Source organism: Coffea eugenioides, chromosome 2 (genome assembly GCF_003713205.1).
Source record: "Coffea eugenioides isolate CCC68of chromosome 2, Ceug_1.0, whole genome shotgun sequence".
Lineage (NCBI taxonomy): Eukaryota > Viridiplantae > Streptophyta > Magnoliopsida > Gentianales > Rubiaceae > Coffea > Coffea eugenioides.
Window position 1 is genome coordinate 77,516,231 of NC_040036.1, and position 27,235 is coordinate 77,543,465.

Consider the following 27,235-nt stretch of genomic DNA (forward strand, 5'->3'; position numbering starts at 1 on the left):
ACTTAACCATCAAGGGTGAAGTGTAAGTGTTTTATCTCTTGAAGTCCACCGTCTTCACTCATGTTTATCTCTTGATCACCACTGATTCTTTCCCAGTCAAAAAATTGCAGTAAAGAACCCAATGTCAATAAAGTGGAGCCAATGGCCGAGTTTTCTCTCATCTTCACCAGCCTGATCTAAAAGGCATTAGCTTGAACCCATTTTGGTTTCTTCTATGCCTTCAAATCGCTCAGGCATGAACATTTTCAGGTTTTATCCATATTTTGGGATCATGGGGTATGGCCCATGCTTTAACCAACCAACAGCATAGTTCCACCGGGAATGCGAAAACCTTCCACATTGCAATCCTCAGAGGGGATATGGCCTTTGGTTATTTCATCGGGATAGCCTTCTAGTTTTTTAGACTGCAATTCTAATAATACTTGAATCATGCTTCTCATTCTTCCCTGAGCATGATCAGTTGCGGCCGGATCATCAGTCACCATCCTCCTCCTGCTGTCTTCTACCAATTTTTGCAGCAACTTACCCCTCTCTTCGTTTAACTCCACCAACTTCTTAACCATCCAAAGCACAGCATGAATGGCATGAAATCCAAAACACTAGACTTCGTTACCTGCCTCAAAATTTCTTCTACAAGCCCTCGAAACATCTTTGCATCTTCTCCATTCTCCTCGCTCAACCCGTAGTATTTTTTTTAGCGCAGATCATTCGTATCGTCATGTTGAATGCAAGTTCATACAAGGATGATCTTATGTCAAAGATCCTCTCTAGATTCCTATCAGAGACTTGGAAGAAGAGCCTTCGGATCAGGATTCTCACCTCATCCACCAGGATTGGAGATAACATCTGGACTATTTCAATGGTTGCAATTCGACAAAGGTTTCTCCAGTGCTGCCCGTAAGGTGACCAAATTAATGTGGTGACATTGTAGCTCAGGAGCTTTACAACAAGCAAGGGAGAGCGATTGGCAAAAACATGATCATTCTTGGTAAAACATGCTTCTGCAGGCAAGGGAGAGGAGATGAGTAGGACTGGCCAAGAACCAAACTAGAGGTGCAAGTACTGGACTATACTTTCTGGATACATCAGACAGGACTTTATGGAGAGGGAATTTCTTCTTCTTGAGCAAGTAGAGATTTTGTAACTTGTGAAGTAAACGGTGGGTCAAGAGGTGGAGAATCAGAAGAAATTCAGCCATGGACAAATATGCAGTGGTTTCCATGGATGCAGAGGACTGTCACTCTGGACGTGGACTATGGAGTATGGTGTGGTGTCAATTTCATAATTAGTAGTTTCACGGTCCACATGCTAAGTTGCTTTGCTCGCATGTGAAAACAATCAAGAATTATGTATGTAATTCATGATTGGTTGCAGAACCTGAGCATCTTTCATTTTCAAAAGATTAAGAAGGATATGAACATCTTCACTCTGGCGTCTTGTAAATGTCAAATTTTATTGAATTGGAGTAGTTCAAATAAATTTCATGTTTGGTTCTTGAACATCATTATCTTCCATTCCAAAAAGTTAAATGTCAAAAATGTCAATTTTGTCTTGTCTTCGTGAATGTCAATTTCTTAATCTGTCGTGTTCGATACGTGCAAAAATAATTAAGCTGAGACCAATAGATTAGCATTCGTTTGACGCGGATCAACATATATTTCTTTGTCGTGGAGTGACGGATGGTGATCAAGTTAGCAGCCAGCCATGAAGAAAAGAAACGGCACATAATCTGAGAAGGGATTATTAAGTATTTAACCGTTTGTTATCATTGATTTGTTGAGTCCTCTACGCCTTTAATTTTGCAAAAATTGTCATTGGCCGAATTTAAGTGAAACAAACTCGAGAGCTTATAGTGTAAAGTGTTCAAAATTGAAATTTAATATACAAAGTGAAAAGTGATATAAATTCATAGGAACAAACTGCAAAGTGGAGTTTGTCCTCCAGAAAACTGCCAATGATAGATACATTCAAAAGTTGCTCTCCGCGATCAAGGCTCATACGCCATCATCCCTTTTTCTTTGTACTTGAATTGACCAGATCCAACTGTTCTCTCGTCAATCCTTATTGCAAATAAGCAACGTAAAGAATTAAAAAGCAATTAGGTTAATGAAGATTAGTCCTCATGAGCAAAGTGGCAATCTCAAGTAGATACATCATCAAATGATTAAAAACAAAGAACAAAAAACCTTAAACAGCAAGCTATGATTCCCCATTTTCCCTTTCAAAATATCTTAAATCTCATGTCATACGCATAATGGTGGAAAATTATGCCAACAAACACGTACAGGAACTTTAAATACATAACGTTGGTCCAGCACGTTACCTCACGCGGCTCAATTTTGCATTGTCTCCATCATATCTATGATCACCGTATATACACCAGTTTCGTGTCTGCGTGTTATTAGAGTATTAACGTGGGTTATCATCATTAAACTGTTAATGTACATCAAATAAAGACATAAAACAACATACAATAATTAGTATCATGAATGCACATTTGTTACATGTTTTGCTGAAATCTGTGCTCCTAATTAACTACCTAAGGAACCAACTCAATACGAATATTGTATGAAAGATTAAAGATTAAAGAAGGATGAAGTGGTTACCTCTTCAAGCTCCTAAACCCTAGTTGTAAGCAAGACTTTCCACCAATACTTCACCAAGAAACACCACAAGTTTGCACATTTCTTCTAGCTAGAACAAAATTCCAAGAGATTTGTGGGTTGGATGAAGAATATCAAGCAAGATTGGAATATCTTGAAATCCACCACCCTAACGATTCAGATCACTGGCTTAGATTGGCAGAGTTCAAATCACTGGAAAGAGAGGTCAAGAATTCAAATCTTGTTTCTTATCAATATGCCTCAATACGAGGTTTGTTCTAAATTCATATGGGTGTTGTGGTACACCCATCTGATATGATGGTGGTTCAGTCTCTGTCAGTTTCCCTCGGATCAATTGGGCCTTCCCATAGAGTAGATTCCCCTCTCCCCCGCTCCCGATAGAAGTAGGAGTGGGCTATACATTAAGTAATTCAAAATTTATTAACGCGTCTGAAAATATCATTAATGAAGTATCAATCTGGGACGTTGGGTCCCTTAGAACATGATAAAGAAACAAAATATGACATTTTCATTCATGATTTTCATAATGGCATAATTCCCAACTGAGTACGGATACGTATAATCAATTTTGATGTTCATTTGATGATGCTAACATCCGCTCGCGATCAATTAGTCAATTACTCCACATAGTCCACCGAGCATTCATCATCACCATTGCCAGCAAGACTAATTCTAGAGGTTTTCTATTTGTTAAAAGGTTGGTCAAAGCTATTTCCTTCAATTTCTCTTTTTTTAAAAAGAAAAAAGAAAAAAGAAGAAAAAGGGGCACTTTCTTGAACAATTGGCATTGGATCCATCTCACCTACTTTGAAATGGTAGAACATCTTCTTTAACTGAGCTCATCAATTAAATTAAAAAAATATCACAGGTATAGTAGTCCTTGTAACTAGTTGAGGCATTCATTCATTTAATGATTTATGATTAAAAAAAGAAGATTTCTCTGCTGCCGCCTCTTGCCAAGTTTGACTCGTCATATGAGGACATAGCAGATAATGGGATTAATTTTGTAGCAGTCAACAGTTATGTTCTGATACATTGTAGTAATACATGTTTAATTAGTATATATAATAGTTCACGTAATCATATCGTACACCTGCCGTCTGGCAGTTGGGAGCAGAAAACTATTGAAATCAATGATAATATATATATATATATAAAAAAAAAAGGTTGCATGAGGGCTTAGTCGTAAAGGTTCCGGAATTATTTTTTTATTGAGGTTTCAAAATTGGGCTGTAAAATAACCGGAAAAAATGAATATTGTACTCGATAGATACAAATATTGGGTTGGTACCGGTAATGTTTCAACGAGGCTGGTGACTAATTCCATTTGAACGGAGCGTATTTAAATCCTTTCATTTGCTAAAAAATTCAACAACCAATGCCAGAACTATTCAATAGAATCTAAAACGCCTTGCGATCTTGACGCTATTTGTGAAAACGTAAACGACCAGCCCATTGCCTTGAAAACTTTACAAAAGCCATCGTTTGCATATGATATTTTTATTCTTTGTCCACCAAAAATCAAATTGATGTGATAAGTGATGCATTGCTCATCTTGCAGATTTTTTATTTGATGTTCGTTGTTTCTAATCAACGTCAACTTCGGAGTATTTTAGTGCATTGAATTGTGAGAAAGATGCCTATAAATATATAATAAATACTTACTTCAATTATAGATATTACTCAAAGAATTGAATTTTCATTTTTTTTATGGTAGTTTCTTTTCGTAAACAACTTAATTTGGACTTTTGGAGTATTTTGAGTAGGCATTACGTGTGGTGTACCATGCACTCCCATGAGCTGTTTCGTATTTTAAGATTTTCTAAATCCCATGAGTTTGATAGAAGAAAACACCGAAATTTTAAAAATCTAAAAAATGTACGAATCATGTCAAGAAATTTTTCAAAATGAAAAGAAGGTGTCGTATTACTAACGTGTTCAATCGCTAATTAGTAAGTAGAATAACAATTTTCTAGTGTGAAAGAAGATAATTGTTGGAGAAGAGAGAAAGAGTTGGATGAATCATGAAAAGGTGTTGGAAAAAATATTTAGAATAGAATTTCAAATGAGTCAAGTCGAATTGAGTTTTGGTCTAATCGAACCAGCTCGACTCAATTTTGCTAAGTTTGAACACGACGAACTTTTAATGTAAAACTCTCAAATTTGAGCCGCCTTGTCGAACTCGAGTTCGAACCTACTCGAGTTCAAAAAATAAAAAGATTAATATATTTTTAAATAAATAAAATAGACATTTTTCTTAATAAATAATAGAAATATTAAGGATATATATATATGTAATTTTACTATTAAAATAAAATATATATTCGAATCGATTCGCAAATTAACGAGTTGAGTTTTTCTATACTCTACTCAAGCTCGACAATTCAACCTAGTCGAATCGAGCTCGACTTGAGCCGAGCGAACTCGTGAGCATTTAAGAACAATTTAATTCATTTCCAACCCAGATTTAGAGAATGTGATTGATGTTTGAACATGGTGGTCCAATGCAATGTTCTAGAAACCCTCTTTCTATCGAGATAGAAAGTGATGAAGTTTTCTATTATCACATATGACTTTGGGCATTTAGTATTATGGATCTCCTTTCTATAAAAGGAAAAATTGTACATTATCAATCTGCTGTCATTAATGCAGCTTTAAATTCAATGAAATAATCATTTTGTTACTTTACAAAGAAATACACAATATGTGTTTGCACATTAAATTATTTGGAATAATTTTATTAAAAAATATATTATAACACTTTTTTGATATGATATATGTGAAATAAAAAGATGATTGAAAAAATGCATTAACGATATAAGCAAATAAAAAATTGCATCTAAACTACAATCCAAACAAATCGAAGCTAAGGAGATGCCACGTTTTCTCAAATGGAAAGCATCTTTTGTTAATTCCCTTTCTATTGGATGATTTAAGGGATTATCTACTCGTAGGATGATTGCATTACGGTAACTCCAACGTAAAAGCTTATCTTATTTTATTCTTAATGCATCTTTAATTACCCAAAAAAAAAAAAAAGTCGTTGACAAGGTAAAAAATGTTACCTTAAAGCAAAGGGGGAAAAAGATTGCTAATAATATCAAAACTGTGGAAAAAAATACACTAAAACCGATCATCGGCCAAAGGAATTAAACTTTTCTAACTACTAAATGTGAACATGTGAAGCTTTTAGCTGCATAGTTACAATGAAAAAAAATAAAAGCATTAAAAAAAAGAGGCCCCTTAATTTTTCGCAAGGGAAAAAAAAAGCCCCTAGCACCATTGCACTTTTAATTTTTTTTATTTAATGAAAAACGGGCCTCCGACTGGACCGACACTACATAATAATGTCTTTATCATTTATACAATAATAATTCATTTCTTTCATCTCTCAAACTCTTGGTCTGGCCTCTTTGTTTTTTTTTTTTGGCGGGAAACTACGTGCGTCCCATCAATCCATAAATTATGCTACTTCTTTATTAGTTTATTTAGGTCTTGCGTTAGTACAGATCTTGCCAAAAGAAAGTGGCAGATGAATTTGTGCGATGATTTTTAGGGTGGTGCTCCTTGGACAGTTGGCAGCTCACACGCAGCCAGGAACAGAAGTTTCTTTCTCCTATATAAAATAAAACCCCACCCGGACGTCCAAAAATCAGCATCTTAACTATCTTTTATTTAATTTGAGTACTATAATTAAGAGCCAAAAAGCCCTTCAGTTTCAGTACTCAGAAAGCAAGAATCATGACTACTTTTCCAGAACTTGATGGAAAGGTGAAAGAGTTGAAGGAGTTCGATGACACGAAGGTTGGTGTAAGAGGACTCCTGGATTCCGGGGTGGCAGAGGTCCCAAGAATTTTCATCCGTCCACCGGAGAGTCATGATCCAGAGGCTAACAAAACAACGGGAGATGATGGCAGCAACAGTCCCCTCCCGCAGGTTCCCACCATAGACCTTCAGGGCTTTGATATCCCATCAAGAAGGGCCGAAATTGTTGATGAAATTAGTCAGGCACTGGGGACCTGGGGTTTCTTCCAAATGGTTAATCATGGGATTCCCACGGGTGTGTTGGACAACTTGTTGAGAAGCACCAGGGAATTTCATGAGCAACCCGAGGAAACGAGGATGGAATTCTACAGCCGTGATCCTGCGAGGAAGGTGAAATATTACTCCACCGGGGATCTTTATCTAACAAAAGTTGCTCAGTGGAAAGATACCCTCTCCTGCGATTTCGACGATACCAGTAAAATCGACTTGGAAAGCTTCCCTGAGATTTGCAGGTAATTTTCATGGACTACTCCCTAGCATCAATCTAGTTACTACTTGCATGGCCCGAGGATTGCTAGCAGTGGAGAGCCAGCCTAATTCGTGCAGAAAACGACATTGCTTTGGTTCTTTCATTCTTTTTACTAGCCAATTTTGTCTTCAATTAATTACTGCTTGCATGTTTTCACAGATCTGATTTTTGCCTTTTTTGAATGGATCACTAATTAAAATCGAATTACAGAAACGAAATTGGTGATTATCTGAATCGGTTGAATGGATTGAAAAACCTGCTGGCTGAGTTATTGTCCGAAGCTCTGGGCCTATCCAGGGGCCACCTTGCCAGTTTGGAATGCTTCGACATCCAGAGACTCCTATGTCATTATTATCCACCATGTCCCGAGCCTGACTTGACCATAGGCATAATGAAGCACTCCGACCCATACATCCTCACAATCCTCCTGCAAGATGACATCGGGGGTCTCCAAATCCTTCACAAGAACCGATGGCTGGATGTAACTCCTGTTGAAGGAGCCCTTTTGGTAAACGCTGGAGATCTGTTGCAGGTGCATATACAACAACCACTACAATGTTGTTATTAACGCCGTACATATATGTTTGATCAATTCCAGCGCTAATTTGACCTTTATCTTGATTTGATTAATTCTAACAAGTGTATCTCGTTTTCCCGTGGTCAATGTTGCAGCTGATTACCAACGATAAGTTCACAAGTGTGGAACACAGGGTGATAGCTAAAAGAGTCGGTCCAAGACGCTCAGTTGCATGTTTCATTTACCCAAGAAACAAGAATCAATCCAAGCCGTACGGGCCAGTGAAGGAGCTTCTATCCGACAAGAATCCGCAGATATACAGGGAAACCAGCTTCAATGAATACGTCAGGTATTATGCTTCTAAAGGTCTTGATGGTGTCAAAGCGCTTCCTCACTTCCATTTGACAAGTGCAGACAGCTAGGTACAACTTAATTCTAGAGAGTGATCGGAGACAATAGTGAAGTTTTGAGTTTGTATTGGCAAATGACTATGTACCAAAAACTACAAGTGGCACAAAAGGATGATGTTAAAAATTGCGGCAAGCATGATCTACGATGTTAAAAGTTGTGGCAAGGTCACCAGGCAATTGTTGAGGATGCCATATCTCAATTGTTGATTCCCCTTACTCGTACCCTTGTCAAGTGCTTGCATCCTCATGCCTATGAAATGTGTTTCACTTTCTCTCCATAGGGAAAGAACCCAAAATTTTTAATTGAAATTGGAGGACATTAATATTTGACCAGTCAATTCTACTACTAATTGCTAGGAAAGCAACCATTTAGTAGAAAAAAAGAAAAGGTACATTTCCCACATGACGCAATGAAAAAGTTTTGTGTCCGACCAAATCTCCCTCCTCCTCACCCGACACCACCTTTCAAGACCAAGGAAAAGATTAAGTACTGATTAATGATGAGGCGGTTAATTGGTATCGTTGGTGGAATGCTGACAGTGCCAACAGGTATATATTGCGCCTGTTGTGTTTCAATTGGTACTTTTGTCAGGCAATAAAGGAATAGAACACTTTTTTGTTTGTAATTTTATTTTTTTTAGTACAAATGAACAGGCTCGAATCCGGTATCTCTCAGTTACACTCCAATATTAGCTGCTGCCGTGCTAGAAACTCCTCTTTTTTTGTGATAAAATAATTCATATTTCTTGGATTAAAAGCATGAACTTTCCTTTCTAAAAGGTTCTCCAACCGAATGTCTCTTTGTACTCAATTAAACAGCCAAAAAAAGGATCCCGTAAGTTGAGGAATTATCTGAATTCGTATTTTCTTAGGAGTTAGGACCCAATATCGGAACATGTAACATGAGATCATGACAAAGGAGATGTAATATAAAGGCTTTGATCAGGTGCTCAAGAATGAAATCCCAAGATTCAAAGTAACTTCCAAGTCTTCAGCCAAATTTGGAATTAGTTGCGATTTGAATGAGTTGTGAGTTATACGTAACATTATATAATAAGTCAATAAAGTAATGACAGAAACAATTCTGACTTTCTTGTAATCTTCTAGAAAAAGATCACCACGAAAGAGACAGATGACCAAACATGTTATGGGCTACTACTAAATGCTACACGTAATCTTATTAAAAAAAAAAAAAAAGTTCATGACAGAAGAGATAAAATGGCTCCAAGTATAGCCACAGCAATGTTGTTGTTGTTTTTTTTTTTTTTTTTTTTCTTGGCGTAAGAAAGACTGGAATTAACTTAAAATAAAGGGTTTACAACTTCGAGTTTACAAAACCAAGACAGAATCCTCTAGTCATCTTCTAACAATTTCAAAATACAAGAAGGAGTACAAGTATAGTTGATGAATTCTTGCTCTTGCCTTGCACCTGATCTTGCCGAAGTATCTGCACACCTATTTTGCTTCCTTGTAGATGTGCTTAACAGAAACTGCCTGAAAACCCTGCATAATGGCTAGGATGGTCCACCATTGATTTTAACAGCAATGTTGAGTTTGATGTTTGATATTGGGGGTCAAAAAGGTTGAAGGTCCTTTGTCTTTTGACAATTCAACCATTAAAAAGTCTCATGTTAACTTTGGAATTCTAGTAATATCACAGACTGTACTGTAATTTTAAATTACAAATATATATATATATATAAACATACACAACAAAAGATAGGTTTTATTATCATTATCGGGGCTTGGTCAGTTTTGCCCTCTCATGTTACTCTTATGATCTTAGGACAGCTCATTTTTTCACCTATACCACTATAATATTGAATTTCCTTGAACAAGTTAGAACATGGCACTCTCCTTTACAGATTAATAATTGGAATAAGAATTGTTAGATGATTAATTATATTCTAATGGAGTACTAGTTTGAAACGACTAGAAGAAGTGAAAGTTTGGAACTTCTATTCTTCTCATCGAGGTTTTTGCAGGTTTGGTAGTTGCTTTGAGCAGGTAGCTGGTGAGCAGGTGGTGGATTCTAGTGATGTACATGGGAATCTATCACCGCCTACTCTAGCAAGAAGGGATGGGATGCTGTTCCAATCCTATGCTGGCAGATACAGAGTGCCAGCAGGCAAAAGAATGGACAGTAGAGTGATGCATAAGCATAGTTATTAAATTCGGTCCGATCCGAGGGTTGAACTGATCAAACCGGTGGATCTGTCATAGAATCGGGCTAGTTTAGCAATTGGATTAGAATTGCAGATGACTCCCTTTGAACTGTTTGATTCAGACGATTGAACCGGTGACCTGTTAAACATTATGAACTCGAAGGGTTTTAATTTTATTTTTCAAATTATCTTTTTATCCAATTTTTTAATTTGACCAGCTACACCACACATGGGTATTGTCGTCTTTTTGATAATTAGATGAGAAAAATTGAAAAGGAATTTGGAAATTAGGGTTTCTTTCTTTTTTTGACACTTAAATTTATCATTTATATTTGTGTATAATATCAATATGAATTCATGAACTAAGAAACACATATGAGTATGACTTGTGTGTATGAACTTTGAAATATGAATAGGTTATGGCTTGTTAATATTTAAGAATTTCTATATTTATATTATTATTTATATGTTTATTTAATTATATTATATATATATATATATTTTTTATTGTATAGTGTGATCCATCGATTGAACCACTTATCCACCAACCCTAGTCCTCTGTCGGGTTGATGTTCGAGTTGGTTTTAATAATTATGTGCATAAGTAAGTAGTAGCTTAATTAGGAAGCTGGCAATAAAGTCTTATTTGGTCCAGACAATCGAAAAGACCAACTGCTACGACAAATGAACGTAATGACTAGCAAGCACTAGGGCCTCTGTAATGGATGTGGAGAACGCCAAAGTTAAAGACGCTACTCAGGTACTTAGCAAATGCTCTTTGAGTTCTTCGAACATTTGTCTTGATTGGCTTTATACCCAACCAATTTGAGTTGGGTATAATAATGGTCACGCTTGATTTGGTTTCTTACAAAGCATAAAACACTCGCTATTAGAAATTGCCTGTATTAATATACTATTTTTGAGTTGGATAGGGGGAGGGATGGGTTGGGTGGTACACAGGAGGAAGTGTAAGCAAGAGATTTCGGGTTCGAGTCTTTTTACTTACACTTAAAAAAAAAAAGTAAAAAATATATATATATATTTTTGAGTTGGATACACTAATGTTTTGTTCGTACCTTAGCATGATCTATTTTTTTTTATTTACTGTGAATTTGTGCACATATGAATAATTTAAATTAAAAAAAATTAACAACGATTCCAGATGTTCATTCATATTAATTTTAAAATTTTGATATATTCTAAATGTTTAATTATCATACTAATTTTAAAAACTTTTTTACATACTTTTACTATAATAATATAGTATTCATCAAATATTGTAATGCATATTAGAGAATCGATAGATATTCTTTTCTTTTTGTGGCTATTCTTTTGTAAAATAAATATTTTTTTAATGGCCATAATCCTAGCCAAAACAACATATTTGTAGTTAATTAAGTACAAAAGATCCAATAATTTATATTCTTCATCAACAAATATTCAATTTCTAGGAATATTGGTGAATCTATAGGTGTAATAGTTAAATTTTTTGTTACAGTAAATTAATACTTATGGATAAAAAATATATAAGAAATGTATTGAAAAAAGATGATATGATTAGAATAGAAAGGAACCGTAAGAACAAACAATTCAAATGTATTTAAATAAATATAGTTGTTAGAAGAGAGAAAGACTATATATATATATATAAAGATTTATAGAATAGCTGGATATAAATATAGGTAAAATCCATGTATATATCCAAATAAATTTGTTAATTCTCTTCAATTAGGCATGCCATCTAAGAGAAAGAAATATGGATAATTAAAATAACAACATTCGTATGTTTTTATCATGTCAAATTTGAGCAAAACTCAAATGTTTCGATATATTTACACCTAGATAGAATGTCTTATGCTTATAAAGCTAAATATAACAGATCAATAGATAATGAATCTTGCTCGAGCTTAATTTCATTAGTATTTTTTTTTAGCTTAATTTCATTATTTGGTTAACTCTCTTTTGCTTTTCTTTCTTTTTTTTTTTTAATTTGTCTGTTCAAGAGATACTTGGGTTGGAAAAGATTAAGATAGTCTGTGTCGGCCTACATGACAGAAGTAACGTTTGGGCTGCGAAGTGGAAACAAATTGTGTGACGCAAGACGTTGGGCTTAAAATATCAAATGTATAAATTCGGCCCAAGTTTGTAGCCCGTTGAAGGCCCAATTCAATGCAACGACACCGTTACACTACCGCAATAGTGTAGTAGTATCTTAAACCCCTCTGGTCTGCGTCGCTCTCAAAGTCGGAAATTATCGAACGCTCAGAGGCCACAACTGAGCAGGCAAAAAAGGAACAGTGATTTAAACGGAACCCTAGCTTTTGACGACGTCGTTCCACAAAGGATGGAAGCCGAAGACGACATCGGGAGATATATGATGGACGAGAACGAGATCTATGCTAACGGCGGCGACGGCGCCGGTGGGGAACCGCAGCGTCAGAGACCAATAATCAGCGGAGAGCAGCTCGACGTCGAGGCGTATGCGGCGTTGTACAGCGGGAGAACGAAAATTATGCGGCTTCTTTTCATCGCCGAGCGATGCGACAATGTTTCTATGCAATTGGAAGCTTTGAGAATGGCGTACGATGAGATCAAAAAGGGAGAGAATACTCATATTTTCAGGGATGTTGTTCAGAAAATTGATGGGCGTTTGGGCCCTAATTACGGCCCGGACCCAGCATGGGCTGATGCGGTTGATCGTCGTGCTGAGCAGAGGAGGGAGAAGCTCGAGAACGAACTTAATGCTTATAGGGTATATGCTAACTATTTTTAGTATTGTTGGATTTGCCTATTTGTTTGGGGTTTAATGGTGTGCATTGTCGATTTAGTTATTTCTTTTGCTTTGTAAAATCCATACTTGTTAGTATCTGTGCAAGCTTGCTTATATACAATTATACATATGAGGGCTTGTTCTCCATAGTTTCTGCTTATTGAAATTAGATAAAGCTAAAGAGCAGAAGCTGACACCAGCTGAGAATACCTCATATAGGGTTGACTTTGAATAAAAGCTATAGCCCGCTAATTTTATGCTTTGGAGGAAAAGCACTAAAAGTACTGTTTAGCTAAGTAGGTTGTTCTGTTAGGTCCAGAATGGCATTCTTGCGTGTCTAACGGGGTTTTTATTCAATCTCGAATGAGTAATAAGTGCTTGGAATTTACTTCTGATAATAGTATAAGTTATAATGGGTGTCACTTTGTTTTCTCTTTCATCTCCTTATAGCACAGTTATAATGAGATTGGAGATTTGAATACGGGTAACGTTTGAGCATATTATTAGGTAATTTGGCTGTGGCTTTTGATTGGGATGCTATGCTGATGTGGACCTTTCTTGATGTGTGAATTGAATGATAAATATCAGCCTGATCATTTGTTGAATCTTGACCATCCTATAATTAGTTTTATGAGGGGGATGGTTTATGCAGTAAGACTGTTCTACTACCATTGGGTCTCTATTTTCCGGTCTTACTGAATTAACAAAATTAACTCGTCAATGAGATTGAATGAAAACTACCTAGATTAAATTGAATGAATTGCTTTGAAAGTTCACTGGCTGCAGATTAGCGTCAATATACTGTAATAAATGCAATATTAATCACCTTGGCGACAGCCAACTAAACCAATACAGCTTCTTATTTGCAGTGAGTGTCATATTTTTTGTTTAGACATTATAACCTTAGTTTTACCCGAGTAGCACGTAGCCATTGCAATACATGGATTTTCTTTATTTCTTGTGGGATTTTGGAGCATCTGCAATCTGTGGGGTTGTTGATATGTGGAGCTAACTAGGATTTGGGATTACTAATGTAATCTGACCAAAAAATGGTGTCTTTTTTCCCCCTTGACTTTCCTGAGACGCCCTCTATCCATTTTTTTGAGGGATGGGTAATACATAGTACAGTATTGTCTTATCTTTCTGAGAAGTCTGTGTCTTTATGACCCATATCATGGGTTTTGCAAAAGTTCACCCTAATGTTAATTTTATGTTGCTTACCTTCTCATCTTTATTTGCAGACAAATTTGATAAAAGAGAGCATTAGAATGGGATACAATGATTTTGGTGACTTTTACTATGCACATGGTGCACTTGCAGAAGCATTTAAGAATTATGTGCGTACTCGTGATTACTGTACGACTTCAAAGCATATTGTTCATATGTGTTTGAATGCAATTTTGGTTAGCATTGAGATGGGCCAATTCACACATGTTACAAGTTACGTCAGCAAAGCAGAGCAGAGTCCAGATGCTGTGGATGCTGTCACAAGCGCAAAACTGCATTGTGCCGCTGGGTTAGCGCACTTGGAGGGTAAAAAGTACAAGCTTGCTGCTCGCAAGGTTTGTGATTTATGTCACCTTTTTGACTAAAACAATTTTGTCTTTAAGTACTTTTTCGCGAGTGGGATTTACATGTGATTGGGATGGTTAATTTGTTACTTATGATCACTTTACGGTGGCTATCATCCTTGCAGTTCTTGGAAACTGGTCCAGAATTGGGTAATAACTATACAGAAGTAATAGCGGCTCAGGATGTTGCAACATATGGTGGATTATGTGCTCTTGCAAGTTTTGACCGAACAGAACTAAAGGTTACTTACACCCCTCTTTTGCACATCTGTTTTCTGGTGAAGATTTTCTTGAAATTGTGAATTACTTCCTAACTATATTGTTATATTTGCAGAGCAAAGTTATAGACAACAGTAACTTTAGGAATTTCTTAGAGCTGGTACCAGAGATAAGAGAACTTATTCAGGATTTCTATACAAGGTGATCTACTGATGTTCTTACGTGTCAGGCAGCTTTTTAGCATTGCTTCAGTTACGAGTAGGATGTGGTTTCCCTTTTTTCTCTGGTTCACATAAGAGGGCAATAAAAATACATAGCTGTTTTATACTTTGGTAAGTAGGCAGACATTGGCAGCACATATTGTTACATGAAACTTGGTTGATGAAAGTAGTTTTGCAAGGTAAATGCTATTCAAATTTTTACGTTCACCTTTGCCGTTTGGGGCCATTTTTTTTGCATCAGTGTCTTGAAACTTTTATTTTACTTTTACTTTTCCTTGTATGTTCTCTGAGTGGTATGAAAACTCCAGCTAGATGCATACAGATGCAAACATAAATAATTTATTGGAGCCTGGAATCTGTTGTTCAGATGTAAGATTGTAATAAAATCGAGCTTGATTCAGTCTCCTTGTTCACGGTTCGAGTCAATAACAACTACTTTCTGCTCTTTTTATTGTCTAGCCATTGATCTCTCTTGGTGTTCTCTGATCTTTTAGTAATGTACTCTTGTACATATTTCTTCTATACATATAGGAGGAATATAAACTTTGTTTGTTGGTATATTGTTGTTTCCTCCAAATGTCTGTCATTATTTATTAGCACCTTATGCACGTTGCATGTTGGAGGTTATTTTGTTCGGATTTAATAAACATCTATAATTCAGTAGTAGTAAAAGTGAAAATTGTAGATGATTACTCCAAAACATCACTCTCTTGTCTCCTAACTGCTTGCACTTTTATATTGCCTAATGTTAGGGGAGCTTTTATTCCTCTAACTTAGAAACTCATAATCTGCTGATGACACCTCAGGTGTCCCAGCAGCCACTTCATGTTTGCTTTTAAGACATAGTTCACTGAGTGGTATGAGGGTAATTGTGTTCTACTGATGTAAACGATGCCTAGTTGTAAGATCTAAATTTGATGTTGGTGCTTTGATTGTTTGGTATAATCTTCCAAAGAAAATGCCATGACCTTTTCTTCTTGGGCTGTATAATATGATTGTTTTGAATGGTCACATCTCCTATGCAGTAGAAGCAGAAACACTGTTTCCCTTTTACTGTTAATAGATAAGAGGATAGACTTTTTTGTTTTTTAATTTTTGCTTGTAGCGTTATCCACAGGTATTTGATCAGCTAATTTGGATTCTTTTCTGTTTGTCATGCAGCCACTACGCTTCATGTCTGGAGTACTTGGGAAATCTGAAAGCTAACCTGTTGCTTGACATTCATTTGCATGACCATGTGGAGACATTGTATGATCAAATCCGTAACAAAGCTCTCATACAGTACACTCACCCATTCGTCTCTGTTGATCTGTGTATGATGGCCAATGCTTTTAAGACTAGTATTGCTGGACTTGAGAAGGAGCTTGAAGCTTTGATTACTGAAAATCAAATACAGGTAAATTATTCTCAAATAATTATTTGATTGCATCATAAGCATGTTTTACAACCACCTTTTTACCTCATGTACATCACATCATAAAAAGTGCTATAGTATTTTTCCCAAAAAAATTATTCCAAATAATCTCTTATTTAAACACACTAAATTACTTTGCAATACTCTGGCACTCCTTTTTTGTTTTGCTGTATCTGATTGTCAGACCTAGGTCAAGAGAGGGGCTAAATCCTGGGATTTTGGAATTAAAATGACTTGTTCCTGCAGGCTCGAATTGACTCCCACAATAAAGTTCTCTATGCACGGCATGCGGATCAGAGAAATGCCACGTTCCAGAGGGTGCTGCAGACGGGTGGTGAATTTGACCGGGATGTGAGGGCTATGTTATTGAGAGTAAGTCTCATGAAGCACGATTACGCTCTCAAGGCATCAAGGAAACAGCACTGAATCACTTGTAAAATTGGAGCATGCGGATGACCAAACTGGTGAAGTTAAGCAAAGTTATTCCCCAGGAGTGGGAAGGGGAGGAAAAGAAAGGATCAAGCATGTTGGACCAGTGAATCAGTTTTGATTGTTCAATAGCGTTTGGCATTGGTAGGGTGCAAATGGTCCTTCAGTTACATTCAAACATTTAAAATCTCACTTGGTGTTAATATTAATTAGATCATTAATTACACAAGTTGCCAGCCTTTGGTACATATATTTGTCTCTGGCGGTCTTTGTTCGGTACATATATTTGGCTAGATGCTTAATAACTCTGATTTGCGTTTGTGAATATCGGATTTGATTTTTCCCTTGCGAATGTGTGTGCCGGTCGTGTTTGTTTGTATTGTTTTTAAGGGCTATACTGCAAATGTTGTTTGGCAAGTTTGATTTATCTGATTTTGTGGTTGGCGGGTGGAGCCTGTCAAGCCTTTGTTAGTTCCAAATTTTTTCCAAAATTGAGCATGCGAGGGATTTTGAATCAGGCTAAGGCTAGTGATGTAAAATTTCAACCTACCCTTCTGGGAATCGAAATTGAATTTTCCATTTTTGGCAGGCATCAATAATGATTAAAGTAACTATGGCTTGGAATGCATATCAACTGATTTCATCCGCTTCTTGAAATGCTTTGACAAATTTTGACCAAAAAAAAAAAAAAAGAGATGCTTGGCAAAATGAACATGGAAACATCTTAGCGGTAAGAATGTTCCAACTGAACCGGGCCATGCAGCTCAAGTAGAAGCTGTACTAACCATCTGCAAAGAAACGATAATTTTAATTTTTATCACCGGTTAAAATTTGTGTTCATAAATTCAATTCTAGCCATCTAATTTAAAATAGGGATAATTTCACAAACCTCCCCTGAGGTTTCTGACACTTTCACTGAGACCCCTCTAGGTTTTAAAAATTTTACCTAGCTCCCTTGCTTTTCAAATTTGGTAACAATTCAGTCCAATTAAGATTAAAATATTACTATCATGATAGAGATAACATTTATATTCCATGAATACCCTCTTCCTCCCTATATTAGTACAACATTGCTTGTTAATAAAAACCTATTAGTTTTCCTTTTGTAATAATATTAGTGTAACACTTTTTAAATTTCATTTATAAACATTTATGTATTTAATATAAATTAAATGATTCAAAGTAAAATACTCATAAATAGTTAGTACTTTATTCATATAATGGAAGAAACTCGTAAAGAACTGGTATGTTATGGACAATTTTTTTTCTACTTTCAAATACTTCATTTATATTAAATACAAAACATACTAGTTTTCCTTTCATAAAAATATTTGTGTAACGGCTTTTGAATTTTATTTGCAAATATTTATGTATTTAACATAAATTAAATGATTCAGAATAAAATGTCCATAAAAATCTGGTATTTGATTCATATAATAGACAAAGGCTATAAAGAGTTGGTACTTTATGGGATATTTCTTTTTGCTCACAAATAGCTATTACTTTGTTCATGTAATAGAGGAAACCCAAAAAGAGTTGATATGTTATGGGCAATTTCTTTTTTTTTTTTACTTTACGTATTTAATTTATGTTAAATACAAAACCTACTAGTTTTCCTTTCGTAAAAATATTAGTATATCACTTTTTAAATTTTACTTACAAACATTTATGTATTTAACATAAATTATATGATTCAGAGTAAAATGCCTATAAATAGCTAGTATTTTATTCATATAATAGAAGAAAACCCGTAAAGAGCTGGTAAAAAGTGATTAATTTCTTTTTTTACTTTCACGTATTTAATTTATGTTAAATACAAAACCTACTAATTTCCCTTTCGTAATAATATTAGTGTAACACTTTTTGAATTTCACTTATAAACATTTATGTATTTAATATAAATTAAATGATTCAAAGTAAAATATTCATAAATAGTTAGTACTTTATTCATATAATGGAAGAAACTCGTAAAGAACTGGTATGTTATGGACTTTTTTTTTTTACTTTCAAATACTTCATTTATATTAAATACAAAACATGCTAGTTTTCCTTTCGTAAAAATATTTGTGTAACGGCTTTTGAATTTTATTTGTAAATATTTATGTATTTAACATAAATTAAATGATTCAGAATAAAATACCTATAATCATCTCTACCTTTTTATTAACAAGCAATCTTGTACTAATATAGGGAGGGTATTCATAGAATATAAATGTCTTCTCTATCATGATAGTAATATTTTAATTCTAATTGGACTGAATTGTTACCAAATTTGAAAAGCAAGGGAGCTAGGTGAAATTTTTAAAACCTGGAGGGGGCTCAGTGCAAATGTCAGAAACCTCAGGGGAGGTTTGTGAAATTATTCCTTTAAAATATTTCCATCTCCACTGTGAACTGCAGAGGACCCGGATCCTACCCAATAACCACCGTTAAAGCCCGGAGGATAGGTCAAAGCTAGTTGTAAATCTTCTCAATCCGTAGTCATCACCACCTCTTTTTCGGTTACAAACGAATCGAGTTGAATCGAGCCTTTATTTAATCATATCAATTTTTGTTTTAATTTTATTAAATTCGAACTCGACGAATTCTCAATGTAAAATTTAAATTCGAATTTGAGGTTAACTCAAATTCGATCCGAGTCAAGCTTAATAAAATAAAAATAATTATTTTATTTTTTAAAAAAAATAAATAAAATAATAATTTTTTAAATAAATAATAAAATATTATGAATATATATAATTTTTTATTTTAATAATAAAATTATATATAATTTATTATGAATATATATATAAATTTTTAATAATAAAATTACATATATAATCAAGTCAACTCATAAATTGAATTTGATTTCAAATTCAAACTTGATCAATTCGAACATGCGAGCGATTGGATTCACATGCAACCCTAACTCATCAAATTCCGCGCCACATGTCCCGAAGCCCAGTACCATAGTCATACTTTCAATCCCTTAAAAAGAGAGAGAGAGAGAGAAAAAAAAAAAAAAAAAAAAAAAACCCAGTTGTTAACTGAGGCGTTCGAGAGAATAAGCTGATCTAATTCAGTCGACAAATCTTAGTTTTCATTTTTTTTAATTGATTACTATAAAAATTATATCTTAACACTTGTCTGATTCTTCTTCGTAAATTAGTACTAAATCTTCTACATTTAATGTTTCTGTTAGCTTCATATGTTACTCCATTTATTTATTTATTACTATTAGTATAAACCAACTTAAGGCTAAAACTATATATTGAAGTTGATATTTGACAAAAAAAAAAAAAAACTTAAGGCTAAAAACTTCATGACTATCATATTCGGAGAGCGAATTATAAGCAGCTGCACCGACGAGTAGGTTTTGTTGGAGTTGGAGACGGAAGACCCATCTACTATATCCCCGGTTCCCAACTGGACATTGCTTTTCACTTTTCTTTTCTTCACCACTCCTACCGCAAATTCCCACGGCGAGGCAACAGCGGAGTGTGGATGCGTTGTTTGTTTTTGTGTGCGTGTCTTGAGAATTTTACTGCCACCTTTACTACTCTTACTACTAATCATCGAATCTCCAAAACTCAGATCCTCACCATTCACACACACACTCACGCATTAACACACTCCACTCCCTCGTACTCTTTGACGTTGGGTTGGAGTAGAGGTGTCTATCCCATCCGCATGTATGCAGAGATGATATGATGTTTCTTTGATCGGATCCTGAGTTAAATTCCAGATGGGTCACTTGAATCTACCCTCATCTAAGCAGCGGAACAACGCTCGCCAATGGCGCCTACTCGACCTAGTCACTGCTATTCTGTTTGGGGCAGTTTTTATTTTCTTTGTCTTGGTCTTTACCCCACTGGGGGACTCTCTGGCCGCGTCCGGGCGGCAGACTCTGCTCCGCTCCTCTATGGGTGCAGCCGATCCGCTGCAACGGGCGAGACTCGTTGCTCTAGTGGAATCCACTGGCAACCCGGTAATTGATTCTTGCCCTGCCGAGATGGTGGATCATATGCCCTGTGAAGATCCCAGGATTAATAGCCAGCTTAGTAGAGAGATGAATTTCTACAGGGAAAGGCATTGTCCTGCACCTGAGCAGACGCCCCTTTGCTTGATTCCTCCCCCTCAGGGGTACCGAGTTTCGGTTCAGTGGCCAGAGAGCTTGCGCAAGGTACTTATGATCAATTGCCTTATATGGGCTTGTGCCATTTTATGTTAAATTTGTATATTTTGTTCAAGTTTTTGCTGCAAGATTGGATTTTGAAGTTCTTTTTGTTTGTTCGTGGTGTTTAAGGTAGTAGCTTTCATTTTTGCAGTTGGGTTTTGCTTGTTGTGGTATTTGACTAAAGAAAGTCTTTGATTTTGGAGTTGAATTAAGCTCTATTCTTTTGTTCTTCTGCCTTGCATTTTTTAAAAAATTTTGTCTTTAATGTAAGCTTTAGGTAATTACAAATATCATAAACATTGAATTGCCGAAGCTACCCACAGTTTTATAGTTTTAGTCTTTTAGACTCTCAGTGAGTGGAGTCCTCTATACTAGGTTTGCCTCTTTTAAGTCCTCCTGGTTTAATAGTCAGGGTGCTGAGGAAGGTGAACGTGACCGAGGTTTAGGTTTATTCATGAGATTTTTCTTGGCTTGAAATGAGAGTCATATGTCTTCTTCAGTCTGAGGTTTTGTTGTAATCTAATTTCGAGGAATCTTTTTGCTGTTTATTAGCTGAAGTTGAAATCTAAAGTTTTCCAATCTGAGAATGAAGTAGCAGCTGTATGATTCAGATAAGTCTGAAAGTTCTGATTTTGGAGTTGAACAAGAGCTCTTTCATTTCCCCTTTACAATATCTTGAGATAAATATGTGTAAGCACTTAATTAAGCTTTCCGTAAGATAACTGCTGTGACTGTGTATATTAGCTAGTTCTTCTCCCTGCAATGTCTAGACCTTGGACACTAGATTTGAACTTCTTTACTCTTTCTGGTTTGGTGGTTAGGATGTTGAGCAATTTTGATGTGTTTAGTGGGTTTCGAGGTCTGAAATGTGAGTACTGTGACTTCTTCTCTCTTTGGTTTTTAATACACAATTTGAGTAGTTGTTCAGAGGCTAAAGGTCAAATCTTGGAATGTCTTTTATGAATAAAACAACTGAGATAGAGGTTATCTATGTGTAGCCCTGGTAGTTAAATTTGTCATATTACATACACATTTACACAGAGGTACGTATTAAAATTAAGATAATTTTTCACTTTAGAAGGGTAAAATATTATTATCTGGCTTTGTAAATTGCATTAGGTATATGTTCCCTGAGTTTCAATGATGGTTTTTGTACTGGAACAAGTAGTCTTAATATTTTAGCCTTGTTCTCCCCTTGAATAATTTTGATGTTGAACCAAGGGGATGCATGTGGCTTCTTGTTGTTTGTTTCATATTGTTGCTTCTGCTAAATCTTATTTTATAAACAGAAACATGGTCCTGAAATAATAATGTTACATTTAGTGATAAACTAGGAGCTATATAATGAGGTATTGCAGTGATAGCAATCTAGCGTTTGAGCGGAATAAATCAGGTAATTCACTTTCCTGGCTCACCTGGCTCGGCTTCAAGCTTGGATCCCACTTTTAACAAACCCTTGAATTTCAACAATACAAATGGAAAAAAGGCCTTGAATTTCAACAATACGAATGGAAAAAAGGGCTGTGTTAATTAGTTGTTCTTGACCATATTTGTGCTGTTTTTGAGTTTTCTCATGACTTGGGCCTCTTAAATTTCTAATTTTTCTTGTTCTCTGCAGATTGATCTAACAGTTAACTGCAGCATGAAAAGTTCATCCTAATGAGATACAGTGCATTTCAAGTTTTTACATTTTCTTTAAATTTTCATAACATAGTAATCCCTCCATATTAGCATTTCAGTTACCTAAAGAATGTACTATCTTCCGGCTGTAAGTTCCACTATAAGAGGCATCTAAGTTTTGTGGAGATAGGTATAAATGTCGTTACACTTGTAAAACACTCAAGTCCTTTGAAATCGTAATTTTTGCTGTATTTGTTTATTTGAATTTGTAGTCCTGCAGCAGAAAGGTATAATTTCATTGTGATGAATTTTAGTAGATGTCCTTTTTTAGAATCATTCTTTCCGTCTGTATTTTGCTAGCTTATTCTCAGATTGTCAGTTTCCAATTTAGTTTTTGAAAGGTTGCTGTTGATTTTTTTCAATTTGCAAAGGACTATTTGCACAAATTAGGGTCATTTTGCACTCTTATATCCTGAGATCAAGTGAAAAATCAGTACCATGCAGCATTATGCCTTTCTTTCTGTTTACATAGGTATCGTTGTGTGCCTGTGTTTCTTTACTTTACACATGCATGTGTGTATATTTCTTTCCTTAAGATAAATTTTGTTCTCTGCAGATATGGCACGATAATATGCCGTACAATAAAATAGCTGATAGAAAAGGTCACCAGGGATGGATGAAAAAGGAAGGTCCATACTTCATCTTTCCTGGTGGTGGCACTATGTTCCCAGATGGAGCTGTACAATATATCGAAAAACTTAAACAGTACATCCCTATAGCTGGTGGAGTTTTGAGAACAGCTCTTGACATGGGGTGTGGGGTATCAACTTCTGTTCTCTGCATGTATCTATGTACTTGTTACTGCTCTTATGTGAAAGTTGACCCTTATCGATACAATATTTCCAATTTCAACTGTAGGTTGCAAGTTTCGGGGGTTACCTACTAGCAGAAGACATTTTAACTCTTTCATTTGCTCCAAGAGATTCACATAAAGCACAAATACAGTTTGCTTTGGAAAGAGGAATACCAGCATTTGTTGCCATGCTTGGCACTCGCAGACTTCCATTTCCAGCTTTTTCATTTGATCTAATGCACTGTTCTCGATGCTTGATTCCTTTCACTGCCTACAGTAGGTGTCATTCTATATGGTCCTTTTCATGGAGTTATTCTCTTACCAGTTGAATCTGTTTATGACAAAGAAAATGTTATATTGCAGATGCAACATACTTCCTGGAAGTTGATCGATTACTTCGCCCAGGAGGGTACTTGGTCATCTCTGGCCCCCCTGTACAGTGGCCTAAACAAGATAAGGAATGGGCAGACCTCCAGGCAGTGGCCAGAGCACTGTGTTATGAACTGATTGTTGTGGATGGGAACACTGTCATCTGGAAAAAGCCTATGGAATCATGTCTTCCAAATCAAAATGAATTTGGGCTGGGATTTTGTGATGAATCTGATGACCCAAATGTTGCATGGTACTTGTTACGATGCTGTCTGTCATTCTATTTTTACTTTTCATGTTCTGCTCTGTTATCTTGAAACAAGAAATTAAATTGCAAAAGTAGTGCAGCTTCAATATTTAGTAAGATTTGTATTCAATCACTTGATGAAATCTTGCTGTAAATGACAAGTTACATTTCTGGAGCTGAACTGAACTGAACTAATTTGCAGGTACTTCAAAATGAAGAAATGCATTAGCCAGACTTCTGCTGTAAAGGGAGAGTTTGCTATTGGTAGAATTCCAAAATGGCCAGAAAGGTTGACAAAAGCTCCTTCAAGGGCCACGTCACGGAGAAATGGAATGGATGTCTTTGATGCTGATACCCGACGATGGGTGAGGAGAGTTGCTTACTATAAAAAATCATTAAATGTGAAGCTAGGAACATCATCCATTAGAAATGTCATGGACATGAATGCATTATTTGGGGGCTTTGCTGCTGCATTAACTTCTGATCCTGTCTGGGTGATGAATGTCGTTCCTGCTCGCCAACACTCGATGCTTGGTGTCATTTATGACAGAGGCCTTATTGGAATGTACCATGATTGGTATGTAGTTTTATCTTTCTGACTTTCATTTCTATCTCAAAGAAGAGAAAGTTTAAATATAAACTTTATATTCTTCTCGTATCTGATTATGCAAGAATTTGTCTCGCTTCTGTTATAACTTCGAGCAGAAAAAAAAAATTTAATTTGTCTTTAACAAATATATTAAGGTGAACTGTATTAAAGAAGTTAAGGAAACACAAGGAAAGGGATTGTCAACAGAGTAAAAACACTAGTAATTATAATAGTAAGGAGGATGGCTGATGCATGGTTGAATTGTAACTGATAGTCTATGCATGTGATTGATTATCAACAGGTGTGAACCTTTCTCCACATATCCCCGGACTTATGATCTCATTCATGCAGTGTCTGTTGAATCTCTTATAAAGGATTCTAGTTCTGGGAAGCTGAGGTATGTTGATTCTGTTTCTTTCCATCATACTTTTCCTTGGGTAGGAATCTTTCCTCAGTCTTGTTTGATGGCAATTGCTGATGATTTCAGTCTATTGATATTATTGATGTTGCTATTTGTGTTATATTGATGAAATTTGTTGTAGCCTAAAAGAGGTCCCTTCTCTTGCATTATGTCAAACCCAAGGCTACATCTCTATTTATTGAAGCACCATTTGGTTAGACTTTGCTCCTTATGGGATGTTCTATTTTCTCAAGATACATGGAGATAGCGAAAATTTCAAGAGCTAAATGTCTTTGTCAGGGTAAATATGTGGTCAAATCCTGTAATCTGCAACAAAGGTTTTCATAAATATGCACATGCTTTCACATTTTACTTGCGATGCATATATCGAGACATTGGTGGAGAGAAGGGTATTACTTTTTTTTTGGGGGGGTAAAGTAAGAAAGGTGGCACTTAAGAAAATAGTGGAATTGCTATAAACATTTTCATGCTTTCACTTGATGACATTTGACGAGATCTTTGAAATTTATTGTTCAGATGCACTTTATATTCTTTAAGATCATGCCTAAAAACCTCTAGGTCAACTTATCAGCAAATATTCATCTGAATAATTTTAGGTTTTACAGCAGTTAGTATAAGCTACCAACCAGATGTGATTTGCTTCTAGTTCCACAGAACAAAGGGAGAAGACATGGGCTGATGAGTTCGCGACATTAATTCCTTATGAACCTATAGTTGTCTGGAAAGTGTAGGCTCCAGGCTTTCTTTTGAAAGTGTTTCTTCACCTATCCTAACTGGTGCCAGTTAATTGCTTGAGCATAGGGAAGCCTAGAAGCCTGTGCTCGTCCAACAGGCCAGGGCTGGCCCTAGATTTTCTAAAGGATCAATCCTCTGGATGTGGTTTGTCCATAAACAAAAATAAAAATAGGCTGTTACTAGTAAATTATGAGACCTCAAATTCCCATATCCTGTGCATTATGCAAAGGGGTCTAACCCCTAAGTGAAGTCTCCCGTCTTTTATTTGTTTATGGAACATTTGTTGGTTTCCAATTGCTCTTGAATTTGACTGTCACAAGAATACTTGGTGATAATTGGGAGTCACCAACCCCAGAAAGGAAAAAGAATGGATTCGTTTTTGCATGGTTAGATTTAGAGATGAATGGTTGTGTAAGGTTTATTTGTCATTATTGAGTACAGTTTAAGTTTGTATTTATGTTTCTAGGATAGGCCTTACCGAATGAGATTAAAAATGCAGAATTAGCATGTTGATGCGGTTTAAGTTTAAAAGAGTTGTTTTATTTAGTTATGAGCAGACAGTAATGTCATATGCATCAATGATGCAACAACTTGGAACCGGTCTTCTGCCGCAGTTTTACCTTGCTCATTTGTTTTTGGTGCTTATTCTGTTTCTCAAGTGTCCTTATCTGATATAGGCTAGTTGTAAACTATCAAGCTTCAGGGGCATCAAATTTACATTAGATTTCTTGTAATTGGGAGCATTGACTCTATTTTAGTTACCTAAACTTGTTTTACTTGATAAAACTGCTTAAATTTGACTCTCGTACCTGTGCTGCTAAACTCTGAAATGTCTATACCATCCACAGTTTTCAAAGAAAAAATTGCAGTCTTCGCTTAAAACTGATCAGTGGGGTGGTTTGTGACTCTGTTGCAGATGTAACCTTGTGGATTTAATGGTTGAGATCGATAGGATGTTGCGCCCAGAAGGTACAGTTGTGGTCAGAGACTCACCGGAAATGATCGACAAAGTTGCTCGCATTGCTCGTGCAGTAAGATGGAGGGTTGCTATACATGAAAAAGAGCCCGAATCAAATGGGAGGGAGAAAATTCTGGTCGGAACAAAAAATTTGTGGAAGCTGCCTTCAGCATCCAACTGATCTGAAGTTCTGTTCCCTGTAATCTGGGATTCATTCAACTTCATAGCAGCAGTTTTGATTATTTAGCATTAATTATCCTTCCATGCGTCAATGATTAGTTCTCCTCAAGGATTTATACAGTACTTTTTTTTTTTTTTTCATTTCTTTGACATTGCATAAAGGGTAGCTACTAGAATCAGATCAGAAATATGTAGAGATGTGAAAACATGTATGTAAAGAAAATTACACTCAAGTGATGGTGGTCGTTTTTCTGGGCAAAGATGCAGTTAGACTCTTCCACTGAAATCTGAAATTTTCGACTCGCCGGATAGCCTATTCAAGTCGTTTAAACTGTGATCCTTATTCAATCTGATTCGAAAGTGGATTTTTCTTTGTTGAAAAAAGATCAAAAACTTAGATGGATTTGGATCCCAGCAAACATGATATGCTAAAAACAAAATCGAAGTCAATGTACAAGGTATTAAAAGCAAGCG

The 27,235-nt window shown here is 35.8% G+C and overlaps 3 protein-coding genes across 3 annotated transcripts; all 3 read left to right on the top strand.

Annotated features, from left to right (window-relative positions):
• Window positions 1-6,365: 6,365 nt before the first annotated feature.
• Window positions 6,366-7,932, top strand: LOC113760328 (1-aminocyclopropane-1-carboxylate oxidase homolog 1-like). The gene is made up of 3 exons (XM_027302882.1): window positions 6,366-6,901; window positions 7,129-7,450; window positions 7,591-7,932. Exons 1-3 carry the CDS (start codon window positions 6,366-6,368, stop codon window positions 7,855-7,857), a joined length of 1,125 nt encoding a protein of 374 aa, XP_027158683.1. The 3' UTR covers window positions 7,858-7,932.
• Window positions 7,933-12,261: 4,329 nt separating this feature from the next.
• Window positions 12,262-17,094, top strand: LOC113762491 (COP9 signalosome complex subunit 1). The gene is made up of 6 exons (XM_027305964.1): window positions 12,262-12,761; window positions 14,021-14,341; window positions 14,476-14,592; window positions 14,685-14,770; window positions 15,952-16,186; window positions 16,451-17,094. The coding sequence occupies exons 1-6, from the start codon at window positions 12,354-12,356 to the stop codon at window positions 16,628-16,630; spliced, it is 1,347 nt and encodes a 448-aa protein (XP_027161765.1). The 5' UTR covers window positions 12,262-12,353; the 3' UTR covers window positions 16,631-17,094.
• Window positions 17,095-19,976: 2,882 nt separating this feature from the next.
• On the top strand, window positions 19,977-27,047 carry LOC113762257 (probable methyltransferase PMT13). Its single transcript, XM_027305631.1, has 7 exons — window positions 19,977-20,795; window positions 23,026-23,229; window positions 23,328-23,538; window positions 23,626-23,884; window positions 24,081-24,455; window positions 24,769-24,864; window positions 26,540-27,047. Exons 1-7 carry the CDS (start codon window positions 20,358-20,360, stop codon window positions 26,760-26,762), a joined length of 1,806 nt encoding a protein of 601 aa, XP_027161432.1. The 5' UTR covers window positions 19,977-20,357; the 3' UTR covers window positions 26,763-27,047.
• The last annotated feature ends 188 nt before the right edge of the window (window positions 27,048-27,235 follow it).

Coding starts and splice junctions, on each gene's coding strand:
- LOC113762257 (XM_027305631.1), top strand. CDS start 20,358: ATGGGTCACTTGAATCTACCCTCATCTAAGCAGCGGAACAACGCTCGC. Junction 23,230..23,327: donor CTCTTGACATGGGGTGTGGG/GTATCAACTTCT, acceptor TTTCAACTGTAG/GTTGCAAGTTTCGGGGGTTA. Junction 23,539..23,625: donor GATTCCTTTCACTGCCTACA/GTAGGTGTCATT, acceptor GTTATATTGCAG/ATGCAACATACTTCCTGGAA.
- LOC113762491 (XM_027305964.1), top strand. CDS start 12,354: ATGGAAGCCGAAGACGACATCGGGAGATATATGATGGACGAGAACGAG. Junction 14,342..14,475: donor ACAAGCTTGCTGCTCGCAAG/GTTTGTGATTTA, acceptor TCATCCTTGCAG/TTCTTGGAAACTGGTCCAGA. Junction 14,771..15,951: donor ATTCAGGATTTCTATACAAG/GTGATCTACTGA, acceptor TTTGTCATGCAG/CCACTACGCTTCATGTCTGG.
- LOC113760328 (XM_027302882.1), top strand. CDS start 6,366: ATGACTACTTTTCCAGAACTTGATGGAAAGGTGAAAGAGTTGAAGGAG. Junction 6,902..7,128: donor AGCTTCCCTGAGATTTGCAG/GTAATTTTCATG, acceptor ATCGAATTACAG/AAACGAAATTGGTGATTATC. Junction 7,451..7,590: donor ACGCTGGAGATCTGTTGCAG/GTGCATATACAA, acceptor TCAATGTTGCAG/CTGATTACCAACGATAAGTT.